The sequence below is a fragment of the Artemia sp. Qi Xiang Cuo genome, chromosome 18, assembly GCF_049724085.1.
Source record: "Artemia sp. Qi Xiang Cuo chromosome 18, ASM4972408v1, whole genome shotgun sequence".
Lineage (NCBI taxonomy): Eukaryota > Metazoa > Arthropoda > Branchiopoda > Anostraca > Artemiidae > Artemia > Artemia sp. Qi Xiang Cuo.
In genome coordinates, this window is record NC_142811.1 from 18,094,098 (window position 1) to 18,109,365 (window position 15,268).

Genomic DNA, 15,268 nt, shown 5'->3' on the forward strand with positions numbered 1-15,268 from the left:
TAAAAGTGTAATAAAATTTAATAATAAAATGTAATATGCACGACTGTATATACACAAATAGTCATTCATATTCACATTGTACAAGGGGCGGATCTAGAGCAAATTCTTGGGAGGGGGGGGGCAATTTGACAATAATCAAAACTATGGGGGGGGGGGGAGCAAGGTAACAAGGACGCCAGTATCGACCAAATTGGCAATTTATTTTAAAAAGAGCGAAAAACAGTTGTTGTTGTTTTTTTTTAATTGTATGGCACATGATTTAATGTTATCTAAGACAAACCGAAGTCTGGTGAACAGGAGTCTACTATTTAAAGAAAAAGTTTAGACTTTTGATAACTTGATTCATTTTCTAAATGTGTTGTACCAACCGAAACATTCCTTGAAACTCCCGAACATATTGGATATGACTCCCGACTCCAGAATTTATCCAGCAACTCTCCCGAGCAAATCCCGGGACATACGGAATATGAGAATTGTTTTCCTTTCAATCTTGTTAGATACTCCATAGGATTAGTTTATGTAATGTGACCAACAATTATTTTCTGGCGCTCATACACTGTCTAGTTTTTGACGGGCACTCCGTTTCAAACCGTTTAGCTTACAAATTGTGGCTGGTTTTCAGAAATAGACGATCCTAACAATTGCGCTTGGTAAAAGATCGTAGTTTGAGAAATGCCTTAAATTTTGACACCAGATTCATCACCTGACTATTTTCAGATTAGTTGTAGATGAAGGAAATGCCTTCTGGAAACGTGCTCTTATATATTTAAAATACTGTAGAAGAGTCATGTGGATGAAAATTTTGAAAATTAGCTCAAGTAACAATGAATCCCTTGTGAGAATCGCTCTAAACTTCTGAAAATCCCTCAAAATATTTGAAATCCCTCAGAAGTTTATTCACATAACACAGTGTTTCCCAAAGTGTGGGGTGCGCACCCCTAGAGGTAGGAGAAGAGTTCGGTGTGGGTACTTGTTGCACCGGAGTTTGGTTGGGGTGTGCACCTGTGCCGTATACCGACAGGCTATTCGACGGAAAACCGCGTCTTAGATTAAAATTAACAACCCGAGAACTATATTAAGACGAACGGTCATCTCAGCACAAACAATTTCATCCTTCTAATTTATCTAATTAATTATATTCATAGGATATGTTTTGTCTGTGTTTTATTATTTACATTTTTTCTTTTATTATTATTGTGTGTATGTACCGAAAAATAAAAATAAACGTATGTATTGTCGTATAAACAGCTATTATGTTGTTTTATATAAACGTTTCGTAGCTCCACTATCAAATCTGGGCTCTTAGACTAGGATTCTATCTGTGTCGGAATTATTTAAGCCGTCCTGGTTAAATGGTTGGCACGCTGGGTTAGAAATCCTTTGGCCAAAGGGCGTGGGTTCAATTCCTGGCGTGGTCGGCTATTCGGTTTGGGTTGGGGTCAGTGGCGCGACTCTCTAAGCTCAACCTCAGCCAGGGTCAACCCAGCTCTAAATTGGTAACTGGAGAAATCTAGGGAAGGTAAGCAGGAAGGGTTTGCAAAAGCACAGGATGGCTGGCTCCCGGCCCCCATTGCACCTCCTGGATGAAGGACCGTGAAACATTAGGACCTTGAGGGTCTAGTATCGTCATACTTACTTACTATTTGTGTCTGAACGTCATATATTCTTTCCAGGTTGTTGACTGATTATGGCCTTGAGCCTGAAAAGCTTGGATGGTTCTTGACAAAGAATCCACGAATATTTTTAGAATCCTTGGATGACATCCAGGTGAGGTTCAACTATCTGGAAAGTAAGCGTTTTAGTCCCAGTATGATTGCAAGAATCATTTCGCACAATCCTTTGTGGCTTTCATTCAAGTAAGTGGTAACCTAACCTATTTGTAGTTGAGAGTAATAAACTAAACATGGACTTCAGTCTAGCCAAAGATAAAAAGAGAGAATCGAGGGGTGCCTACTTTCCGCCAATTGATGTATATCTCAGAATGCCACGTGTCCTGCGCAGTTCTACCATTTTTGGTACAGTGTGTGTCACGCTTGGTACGATTTGCGCCATGCTTGGCACCGGGCTTGGAACACCTCTTCTACTCTTGGAACGCGATGCCTGGTGTACGTGATTTCCGAAAGAGGGTGCCCCTCTCGGAGAAATTACTTTCCTACAGCTCCGTGGTGAAAAGTGTGCTTTGGCTTCATTGTTTCATGTCTTTGACGTATTTTATCATTCAATGGTCTTATTAAAAAAGAAGTGCCTTATTAAAAGGCACAGTTGTCATATTGTGTAGTTGTCTATGAAAGGAAACCCTCGCCTTTAATAACCCGATTGGTTGTCTTATTTTGCTTTGTGAAATTTTGACCCAGTAAAATTAACAATATGTTTTCGAGTCACAGGATTTTTTATGCGTAGTTTCTCTTGATCTGGCTTTCACCGCCATGTTCCTCATTTCACAAAATCAATATTAGATTAAACTAGCGAACTAACTTGACAATCTACTTTAATTCTTTTTTTTCTCGAAAATATCTGTCTTGCAGGTTTCAGCTAGTAAAACTGGACTGGAATGGAACAAGCGGAAGCGATCGCCAGGTTGAGTGTATATCCTCCACAGTGGACATAAACTCCTCGTGGATACTGCTGTCTAATCCAAGCTTGAGTGCCTCTCAGGAACCCACTCATAGCAGCTGCTCCGTCATATCCCTGTCTTACAAGTTTGTTCAAATCCAAACCACAGTTTTTCAAGGTTTTTAATAGTATGGTGGTCATGCCGTGTACGATTAAATCTAAAAATGGAAAAACACCAAAAAAATCCTAGTGTAAAGCTCTGTTTGAAACATACCGACAAAAAAGGGACAGCTGATCAGTGTTTCTTATGTCATATGTTCCATCCGATAAAACTGAATAGCATACAATTTCGTTTACCCCTTCAACAATATCAGCTTGAATCATCTTTCCACAAACACCAATAGGCTCATTTTGCACAACTGGGGACAGATACATCCCATTTCCCACACTTTTTTCAATATGTTTGAAAAAAACAATTTTCTCGGACATTTCGGGGGGGGGGGGCCAAACCCCATAACCCCCAGGATACGGTATTGTACTAGTACTTCTGACTTATTATCGTTAAACCATTAATCCTTCTTTTCTAAATAATTTTTTATTATATCTTATTGCTTCTGAGGATTATCTCTACTATCCGCCACTAGAGCTATGTCATCCGCGAATAACATACATGACAGTCTAAATCAATCCAAAGGTACATAAGTGGTTCTATTAATTTTCATTAATTTTCATAGTTCATCGTTGTTTCACACCCACATGAGACGTAATCAGCCTAGAAAAATTTCCCAAAACCTTCACAACAAATTTCACCCTCCAGTATCTGTTATTATTGCTAGAAAACAAGACGGCAAACCTATTTCCACCAGACTTTCAATTTACAACCTCCTATTTACCGAGTCAAAAGCACTTTTCAGGTCTAAAAATGCTACAAATTGCCGACCATTTTTCCCTCTAGCATATTTCCTTCTCAGTACATCCAAAAATAAAAAATATGGTCAACAGTGCTGAATGTCGATCTGAATCCCGCTTGCACCGGGCTAAGTATTTCCTCCTTATCTAACCTATCTCTTAGCCTAAATTCCAGAACCTTACAAAACAATTTACTTACCACATTTCTCATAAAGATGGATCTAAAATTTTCATATAACTTCCTATTACCGTTCTTAAAAAGAGGCACTGCTACCGAAGTGTCCCATGAGCGAGGCCAACGAGCTTTCTCTACTACAATCGAGAAAAGTGCAGCCAACATGGGTATTAAAGTTGTCCTTCCTAACCTCAGGGCCTTTGTAGATATACCATCTGTTCCTGGACACGAATTACCATTCATCTTTTTCAACTGATTCCAAATTTTATGTTGAGAAACAGGTCTAATTAAATCGTAATGGTTATGTTTTAAACAATATGTAAACGTCCCTAGACCTAACTCTCTATTCTCTGAACTATTCGACTCATTCGCCTTGACATATTCTGGCTCCCTATTTTCAAAATAATCTGGCCGCGTCTCAACTGGCGGGACATCTCCTCTTATTCCTCGGCTCTGGATTGAACAATTAACTACCAACCAAAACTCTCTAGGGTTATTCACACCGTAAGATCTCTTAATTTCCTCATTAATCTTTATCTGCCTCTCTCTCTGTTTAACTCTTTTAATCCTATTATAATCTGACCTTGATTTCCTATATTCAGCTAGCCTGCGCAAATTCTTGATCCAGTGGGATTGTTGCTTTAAGTAGCCTGAAAACCCTAACTACCTCTTCCCTTTTCTGCCTACATTCCTCACCAAAAAAAAACACCATCTTTTCTGGCCGGATGTTTCCTATCCTGATATAAAGGCTTGATGCTCTCATAAATTCTATCTGTAATTACCCAAACAGCTTGATCCAATTCAGGTGGTTCTGAAAAATTCAAAATTGAATGGCAATCATTCTGAAATTCCTCACTTTCTAGTTCCATTTTAACCCATTCTTCTTTCTCCTTGGCTATCCAAACTGGTTTACGGATTCTTTCCTCACACGTAGACCTTTTATTTACCCTTTCAGACGGTCGAATACACGCTCTCAGCTTAAGAGCCACTGACAAATGGTCAGATCCAACCAACTCTAGGACCCTGAGGCCCACCGCCCGGGGTCAGAGAGATAAACTGCATAAAATATAATCAGCTAAACTCGGGCTAAACCCTCTATAACACGTAAAATTACCCATACCAAAATCTCCTCCCAATCTCCCGTTTTATAATTAGTAACCCTTCCTTTAAAAAAAAAATTATTAAATTCCTTCCCCATCTATTTATTTTCAAAGACCTATCCCTGCTTTTCCTAATAGGGAAAACATAATCACATTCATTCTCCAAACAAAAATTCTGACCTGGTTCATTTACAAGGGATTCACCAACCTGCAACTCGTCCTATTCACTAGTATATGCATTGAAGTCCCCTAGAAAAACAAAATTACGGCAAGGGTACATTCTTTTATGCATCTGTGTTTCATTTTCAATCAATATATGGTATACATGTAAATATAAATATATGGTACACCCAACTGTGAATGACGTTACCCATTGATGAATAAAATGCAATTTGACAAATTCTCCATCTTCATGTAAAAGATGATGTAACACACGTATCTTTTGCAAGATAGTACAACACGCGTATATTTTGAAAAACTGATTCTCTGGTATATGACGTCGTACTCGAGTACCTCTGCTCCCTGATTCCCCTGGGTTCGTTCTTTACTAGAAAACATTCTAGGGACAGTTGAAGACTAAATTGGACAGTTTAAAATTTGACAATGTAGAAGGTGGATGGAACAATTTTAGGAAATCAATTTCTTTTAAAATGAAAGGAATTAAAGGATTAAAGGAAATCAATCAATTAATTTCCTTTAAAATGAGCCATTGAACAACTCTACGATGTTCTACAGCAGAATGCTGTAGTAGCTGCCACTTTTCTTGATTTTCAAGCCAATATATTTCCCTTGCTGTTCAAGCCAAGGGACAGAAAGTTTCCTATATAGGGGTTGCGAACAAGACGGTTCTAATGATGTTCTTTTTGGTTTGATCTGACTCTATTTTTAGGAGTTATAGGTTATTATACTTCTTAACATTGGACGAGATTGTCTCTTACTAGGTTGCTAGCTACCGCTGCAATCTGGATCCTGTTAGTGGTATAGAATAATTTCTATAAGCATCAATGACACTTCTGATCAATCTATTTTACTTGAGTATAATTTCATAAAAGGGTAATTATATTTTTCTAGCTAGGAGCAAACCATGGCCAGAAATTCTTGTGGTCATGCTGACAAATGTCAGCATGTCAGGTCAACCTGACAGCATGTCAGGTCAACCTGACAAATGGTATGAACTAAGAATAATTAGTCTAAAGGTTATATATTTTTCATATAACCTTTAGAGAAAAGTTATAAATATAAATTTTGGTTGGTGATCGGTGATCAGAAGATAAGGTGATCGATTGAATTTTTGGTGGATAGCCTCGGACTATAGCTGAACGTTGTTTAACTTCCTTTTTATCCCACTCGAAATGTGTCTTCAGCTTCAAGCGTTTAAACCTCTGTAGTCGCAGCGACTAAAGTAGTTTTTTCTCCTCAGTCTGATACGATGTTTCTTCAGTGTGTAATAACATCACGATCAAAATGCCTTTAAATATAAAGTGCATTTAAATATAGCCAAAAAGTGTTGATCACACGAATATGAAACGTGATCTTTCCACTTTCTACTTTTGACAGTTTCTCCCTAGTTTCTAGGATACTCTTTTGAAGAAAAGTAACAAATATTACACATAAACTGTTTAAGGTATATGTATGGTTCACACATAATGGAAAATAAAATTGTTTGATAATGTTGTATGTAAGAAACTAAAGCGTATAGAAGAAATGTTAACTCTCCGTATGGTTGGTAAGCCACTTTCTGTCAATAAGTATACCCAGTATTTAGATAATGGATGATAGAATTCGTGATTTTGAGGATCACCTCCTTGATTTATGTAAAATATTTGAGAAATTATGCAAAGATAACGATGTTTATATACGATGGTTCATTCTATCCCAAAAAATAAGTATCTTCTCCCCAACTAAGTTTTTAATAAAGGCTCTAATTTTAGAATGGCATTTTTGAACTGTCATAGGTTATTAAATATTGTTGATCAAATATCCTTGTTTATGTTTCACCATAATATAGAGGTCTTCGCCTCTTGTGAAACATTTTTAAATAATTCGCCAAAGAAATTTATTAATAATCGGGATTATACTTTTTTTCATAGGAATCGGATTAATATAAAAAAGAGAGGGTTAGGTTTCTCCATTAAATCAACAATTCAGTCTAATCTGGTGAGCAAATATTATCACCTATATCTTGAAATGGCGCTTGAATTTTTGGCAGTTAAAATAGATGTAAATAGTATGAAAATTTTGTGCTGTGTTTTTTACCGGCCTCCAAGTTCTCCTGCTTCAAAATTCATGGAACTTCTTGATGATTTTGTGCATATTGCCTCGAAAAAATATCCAAAAATAGTTTTCATGGGTGACTTTAATATTGATTTATATAATTCTAATAATTCAAGTGGTAATTTCCACGGAATATCTTCTGACGGGGCTGATTTGTTATCAGTTTGCTTATCCGGTGGTCTCTTACCAGCTTATGGAGTCCCAACAAGAATAATGAAAGATTCTGCTTCCCTTTATTGATAATTTGTTTACGAATCTGGAACTAAAGTCTAGTGACGTGGTTATTGAAGATTTTTCAGACCATTTGATGCTTGTGACCAACTTTCACTTGATTACAGAGTTTAATAGGCCTACTAAAAGAAAAATGAGGATGACTAATGAAAACCCCGTAAGTAAACTTAAAGTATTGCTTTCTTCAGGTGACTTTTCTTCTTGTCTAGAGTCTTCGGACCCTGAATATGCTGCTGAATGTTTTGTGAATCAGTTTAAACGTTGTTTCAATAATGCTTTCCCTCTCCGTCAAATATCAAGAAGAAATAGTATAAAGCCAATTAAGCCTTGGATATCTCCTGGATTGCTGGTATCAGTAAAAAATAAGAATCTGTTATATAAGGCATACTTAATGCATCCATCTGAAGTTAAATTAGCTGAATTTCGCAGATGCAAAAATAATTTAACAAAAATTTTAAGATCAGCAAAAAGTCATTACTTCGCCGAAGCATTTGTTGAAGCAGAAGGGTTCCCCAAGAAGACATGGGAAATAATTAATAAGTGCTTAGGAAAACATAAGACCCATGATCTTCCTGATGAATTAATAGCTGAAAATGGAACTAACCTGGCTACAGGAAAAGTGGAAGTTATCAATGCATTAAATATACACTTTGCGAAAATTGGCGAGGAAACCCCGTCAACTGATGGAAACAACCTGGCCCGTCATATGGATAATGAAACTGGAGAGGACTTTCAATCATATCTACCCCCGTCTCTTAATTGCTCAATGTTTTTTACTCCTGTAACCCCAGATGAACTTTTACTTACAACAAACCTTTTAAAGAATGGATTTTCGGAAGGGATCTATGGGTCATCGACTAATCTGATTAAGTGCATAGCACCAAATATTGTAAACACGCTTTCCCATGTATTCAACCTCTGTTTTAAAACCGGAAGATTTCTTTCTTGTTTCAAGTCTGCAAGATTTATTTCTTTGTATAAAAGAGGAGACCCGAAGAAACCAACAAACTATCGGCCCATTTCGATCCTGTCTACATTTGGGAAGTTGCTCGAAAAGTGCCTATATAACCGTATAGTCAGCTTTCTAATGAAATCTAAATTTTTTAGTCCGATGCAATTTGAGTTACGGAAGTCTCACTCTACCGAGCATGCTATTATGGCAATGACTCAGTTTGTTCATGACGTCCTCGACAAAGGGGATATTCTTGCTACAATTTTTTTTTACATCAAAAGGGCATTTGATACGAATACCCATAAAATATTGCATGCTGAACTTGATAACTGCGGCATAAAAGGCCCAGTTCATTATTTGGTTGTTTAATAACTAAAAAAACATAAATTAGTATGTAGACGGAGGCGATACATCTTCCTGATCAGTATCTCAATCTCAGTCTGTCGGAGTCCCAAAAGGCTCTATTTTGGGTCCATTCCTATTTCTTATCTATGTTATTGACATCAGTAATACCATCAATGATATTGACCTTAACATATTATTTGCTGATGATACAGCATGCGATGTCAGCAGCCCCAACTCTAGATCTTTGAAGCTTAGGTTGGAATCAACGCTGGCGAGGCTTATCTTATGGTTTTTGAAAAAAATTCAGAATATTAACTGTACTAAGACAGAAGACATCACCGACTCTTGTACTGGGAAAACAGCACCGGAAATTGGGACGCTTGATATTCAAGGCTTGCCCATTGAAATTGAAAGAGTTGGGTACATTAAGTATCTCGGGATAATATTGGATTCAAGTTTATGATTTAAAAGCCATGCAATTTATCTTCGCATGAAACTGGCAAGAAATATTGGAATGATGGATCATCTGAAATTTGTTCTGCCATTTTTTGTCTTGAAATATATTCATCATTCTCTAGTGCATTCTTATATAAATTACTGTCCCAGTATTTTTTTGAATACTTTTGAAAATTATATTCTTCCTCTTCAGAGGCAACAAAATAAAGCTCTGCGTCTATTGCAACATTGCCTGCCTAGCCCGTTTTCTTACCCTGGTAAATCGTCAACAAAAAGTATGTATAAAATTTTGAATATTCTTCCACTGGATCTTTTTTCTTCTTTCGATTCTGTTCTTTATATGATTAAACACGTTCAAGCTCTTTTTCCTGAGTGTTTTTATTTGCATAATAATTTTTTTCACGATTATAATCAGGTTTTGCATGCATATTGGACCAGTGGCAGTTGTGATGTTCCTCAGGCTTTAATAAAATATGAAAGGTCCCGTTTTTCACCAAGGCATAGTATTATATATAATTGGAATAAATTCCATAGTTTTATAGATTTTAATAATTTATTGGCTAATAATAAAATTAGATTAATGAATCACTTAACCAGTAATTATTAAGTTTATTCATTTTTTGAGGTGGATGCTGCTCCTTTCAGTTTATTTATTTGTTTCTTTTGATGGTATGAGGAGTTTTTGTGTTGTTACAATACGAAGAGTTGAAGAACAATCTTTTTATTCAGGTATCTGGAGATAGCATTTGTTATTTATTATTAAGTGTATATAAACACACACACCAGTTATTCTCACTGTGGGTAATTAATTTGATAGTTTTGTCAAAAAAAATTTTTATTGATTAATAAAGAACTTGAACTTGAACCATTAGACTTGGTGTATCAAAGGTTAGGTGAGCTCCATCCTTAACTCGAATAGAATTTAGTATAGATATTAGATTTCGGCAGAGGACTGCTGGTATATTATTTGGTGCATCCTGTATTTGAAAATACCCGTTATATGATAACGTGAAAATAAAAATGTTAATGGGAAAGAAAGATAAAGAATAAAAGAAGAATTTTACAAAAGAACTATAGAAAAGAAAAATAAAGAAATTAAAAATAGAAAATAACAAGAAAACACTGACAAAAAACAGGTGGTATCAAACCACAAGACCAATCTCGTCAACTTCACCGTACATTTTTATATTCAACATTCTAATCTTATTTTCAGAACACAAGAAATTGACGAGCATCTTGGATACTTACAAAAGAACTTTAAGTTGACTGGGAATGAGGTACGAAAAATTGCAACTGGATGTCCACGCCTTGTGACAAAGAACTTATCGAAACTGGAAATGATCAAATTCAGCATCTGGGAAGAAATGGGATTTACCAAAGAGGAAACAAAGTCTCTCCTACTGAAAGACCCAAGAGTCTTCTTAATACGTAGGTTCGACAAAACATGCACCACAAACAGGGGGGTAGTCTTAGCTTTTTTATTGGGGGGGGGGGGCAACAGGGGTTTACAGGCGGAGAGTCAAGGGACATGGGCTATATAATAATTCTTTCTCCAAATTATTGTGGAAGGGGGGGACATCTACCCCCCTTGCCCCCCCCCCACGGTGCCATTGACCACAGATACTATATGCTAAGATGTAAATATGCCAAACTTGCATTATTTAAAAAAAAATTTTATCCATCGTTCTCTTCTTAAAGATGCATGAAAAATAACAAATCCATGACCATGCCCTGGTTTTAAATGCCCAACTTTTTACAGTTGAATCGGATATAAGGTTTAATTTTGATTAACATATAACTATATCCTTCTAATGAACTATTTTTCCCACCAATGGTCGTAGAAATTTCAGTGAACGCATGTTAAATTGCAAACTGAAAAGCTATAGTATGCTGTTTAAAGGCTGAAAGTGGTTGGAGGCTAGCTAATCATCTCCGAATGTCCGTTTGAAACAGAAATCTTATAAATATATTTTGTAGAATGTTACACCTTCGTTGAAATCAGTAATGCAAGAGTTTTAACCCTATAAAAAACCTTCCATATGCAGTTATTAAGTTGTTGGTATCAGCGGGTGCCAATTTGGGAAATAAATCGTGGGTAAAATTCAGCAAAAAATCGGCTAAAATACATACAATACCGAACAGCTAAAGAAGGTGTAATTGTTTTTGGGAGTCAACAGAGTTTTAATTTCTTGAATTATTACAGACGAAAATCGTTGTCAAATTTTATTGATAAGTTTTGCTTATTTTTCTTCATGAGTTAACTTGGTGACACTGACGAAAACGTGATGCCACCCTAAGAACTTCATTATTTTAAAATAATCAAAACAAAATCCTAAGAAAATTCATGGTATTTAGGTGTGAGCAGATCTAAGACTTGCTCAATGGGTAAACTATGGTTTTATTTTGATGCCCTTGGTACTTTAGCGGTTTCAGAGGTGGGCCATCATGAGCCCTGCCAGGAAATTTATTTGGGGGTGGCAAATGCCGCTGGGGCTTTGTTTTCGGCAATTTTAAATGGTAATATTTCTCTTTTTCTATTTATATGAAATATTTCAGTGTATTTAAACATATGTATGTAACGTATTTATTGATCTATTGTAGAGGATGTGATGTCTTCAGTTATGTAGAAGATCAAAAGTCTCACATAATTTCTATTCATATGAACTATAATACCGAAATTCTGCAGTAGAAATATTAACAAGGACTTTTTGACCAAAAATACTACTCATCGTAAATTTTCAAGTATATTCAAATTTTGTCCAAAATTTAAATTGCTCAGCTTTTAAGCAGGGCTTTAGGAGGCCGGTATCCGCATTATATTTTGGTTGTGCTTAAGTAAAAAAAAAACAGTTTTTTAAACTGAAAGCAATGAACAGATTTGAAACTTATTCGAACAGATTGTTCTTTATAGGAAAGGGGCTGTCTCCTCCTTACCGCCTTGCTCTTTACTATGAAGTTTAGTTTCTTGTCCAAATCCTTTAAGAACATTTACTAAAATACGATAGTCATTGAATTGGAAAAATAAGGTTCTTTAAAGCACTAAAAAACTTTTGTTTAATGAGCAAGGTGTTGAGGAGGGGATAGTCCCTCTTATATACAGGGTAATTTCCATTCGCTTTAAGTTTTAAATTTGCTCCTTACTTTTAGTTGAAAACTCTTTTTTATTTGTTTAATTACATTTCATGAAACGGTATAATTTTATGAACACAACACTTTTGCTAACGTAAAAGCATTGGTCAATATTTTGTCAATACATTGTCAATATATTGGTCAATATATTGGTCAGTATTGGTCAATAACGCAAAAGAATGGTCAATATTCCGATGATCACTGTTCGATTTTTATGGGTAGCAAAGCTTAGAGACAAACATTTTTCTAAAGGCGATAAAAAAAAGTATGTCAAGTAAAGTGAAAGTATATAGAAATGAAAAAAGTAAAGTAATTACAAAAAAAATGCACAAAACAATAGCCTATTTATTAAAAATAAGATGTGAACTCCCAGCATTCAGTTCTATTGAGCAATGCCGAAGTGTTGGAAGGATATTTTGAACAATATCGATATTTTTAAACTTGGCTATCAGACATCAAAATATTTAATGCCTTCTGACTTGGTGATTATAAAAAGCAAAGCCTTTTAAAAGTATTTTGTTCAAAGTAAAATATTAAAACTAAGATTAAGTAAATCAAATAAAATTTTCTAGTGCAGGGCGTCATTGAGAAAAGCTGAAAGTGTTGAACGCCACTGAGTAATATTGATATTTTCAATTTAGTTTTGAATACCAAAAACCTGAATTTTGAATACATTTTGAATTTTGAATATATTTTGAATTTTGAATACGGTATTTTGAATACAAAATACCAAAAAAGATACTTGGAAACTTTATACTTCATAACTATAAAAAATTAAAACTTTTTCAAAGTGAATAACTAGATTAATATAATCACTCCTTAAAAAAAAACGATAATAAAACACAAAAAACACGTATTCATTCAGGGAGAAAATGCAGAATTAAAAATTTCTGATTATAGTGGCTTCAGATATCAGCTCATCAGTACTCGTGCAATACAAGCAAAAGTTGACGGCGTACTTTTGTCGAGATTGCCCCCTTTTTAAATTTTGTTTTTCTATAATTATACTTATGTACTAATAACTTATGATGTTTAACTTCAAACTCGAACAAATACATATTTTGAATCGCCATAAAAAGCTGATTCTTTCATTTAATGTTATCAACATTTAGGTTCTTATGATTTTGTTATTAATAATGGTCGCTATTTACTTACCATTTATTATTATGAAGAGTTTTTTTTTCCTTTTTTTTACTCCAACCAAATCATATAAAAAAGATATTTGTGGAAAACTGGAAAGGGGTCACTCAGTAACAAGTGGGTTGTCCTTATTAAGGGTTAAAACTTATTGGCAGGCAGCCAACTATGGGGTAACACCCATTTTGTCCAAGGTTTTTCCCTATTCTGCTCTTTTTCCTTTGGTTTCCTCATAATTACTTTAAAGTTTCAAATTTACAAGGGGCCAACAATCCATTTTGTTTCTGAAAGATAGACTTTTTACTCAAATTGTACATAACATGAATTATATGTACATTATGCAAACATATCAACCCAATGAGCAAAAATAATTACAAATTTTTTTTGAGCGACAAAATTTAACCAGCAGCTTTAAAGGAAGAAGATAAAATCTATATTTGCTAAAATATATAAACTAAAATATATAAAATATATTGATAAAATATATAAACTGGGATGGGAAAACTTCATTATTGTTCAAGAGACTTTTCGTCTAGAACTGTGATTGGTGATTCCTTAGAATTTGTAATTTGGCTCACCAACAGCGATCGTAAACAATGGGTTTCCGGGTAGCTTTTATAATTTTTATATTTTCTGGGTAGCTGTAATAATTTTCCGGGTAGCTTTTCATAATCAGGAAAGCCATCATTCGACAGTCGAAACCACTGTATATACATATAGACAGTAAAATCATTTCCTATCTCAACCATTATACAAAGCCCGACCAAGATGCAAGTGCTCCGGAGAACGTAGAAACATACACCCCATTATATTTTTTCACGGGTAGACAAGTCAGATTTCTCTTGAACGCGAAACTTGGAATCACCTTTGTAACACTAAATTTAAAAGAGTCTAATTTTAAATTAATTTATTCCAATGCAAATATAAAAATTGGTTTATAAAATATATATCTATGTACATATATAATTTTATGTATGTTATAAAATTGTTATATATGTTATATACATATATAAAATAGTGTATTGTTATTATTAGATGTTTTTAGAAATTACAAGTAGATTGCAAAGTCTCGAGTTGGTTGCAAAGGTATTTTGAGAAAGTTTCAGCCAAAATCTGTCTTCCAGGCTAATATAGGCTACACTGAATTGTTGATGGACGAGAATATGGGCGGAGGTATTATACGTGCCAAGACTGTAGTAGCCAAATATTAACGAGTCGTGGTTATACTGTATATATTCTATATACAGTGGTCGAAACATAGCTTAGTTTCCAAGGCGTACGTGAGTGATGATCTCTTTTTTTATGGTCCTTGACTCTAAATTCTGTCTCTTTCCCCTCTTTACTTACATTCCAAAATTCTTCCGCTTTTATTTTTCTTTTCATTTTAGCCAGTCAAACAATGGTGGAACGATTCAACTATTTCCACAATATAATGAAAATACCACATGAGACAATACTTGAATACCCCGCCTTGTTTCGAACCCGTTTGCTGCGTCTTCGCCCAAGACACGAATTCCTGGAGGTGAACAACCGTCATCAGTATGATAAAACGCAACCTGACTTTGTGCCAATTGATCAGCTGATCAAAAGAGATGATAGCTTTTTTGCTGTAGAAATAGCTGGGAGCTCAATCGATGTATATAATGAGTTTTTAAAAACAATCTAATGCATTAAATAACTATGGTAATTTTTTGCAAGGAACATACTGTAATGAAAGGATAGGCTTGTTTCGGTCAATACGCTATCAATTTCTTACTTCTCAGGAGATAAAAAAAAGTATTTTTATATTTTTTTTAGTTTTCATCAACACATTTTTTCATATATAGGCTACCGATGTCCCTGTAGAATGGTAGCATGTGTAGGATGTGGATGGTTCCTGTAGGAAGTTTTAATCTCGCTCAATACTATCAGCAAGAAATAAAATAAAATTATTATTAATTTTTCTTATTAGTTTTATTATTAGTAATCACTACTTATTATAATAATAAATTTATTATTTATGTTTAT

At 34.8% G+C, this 15,268-nt stretch overlaps 1 protein-coding gene across 1 annotated transcript in view; it reads left to right on the forward strand.

Annotated features, from left to right (window-relative positions):
- Positions 1 to 14,995, forward strand: part of mTerf3 (mitochondrial transcription termination factor 3) — an 87,143-nt gene extending 72,148 nt beyond the window's left edge. Inside the window, exons 3-5 of the mRNA XM_089103839.1 lie at positions 1,674 to 1,856; positions 10,209 to 10,423; positions 14,650 to 14,995. Of these exons, the coding sequence (XP_088959965.1) occupies positions 1,674 to 1,856; positions 10,209 to 10,423; positions 14,650 to 14,927 (676 nt within the window). The 3' untranslated portion in view covers positions 14,928 to 14,995. The remainder of the gene's footprint in view (positions 1 to 1,673; positions 1,857 to 10,208; positions 10,424 to 14,649) is intronic.
- The last annotated feature ends 273 nt before the right edge of the window (positions 14,996 to 15,268 follow it).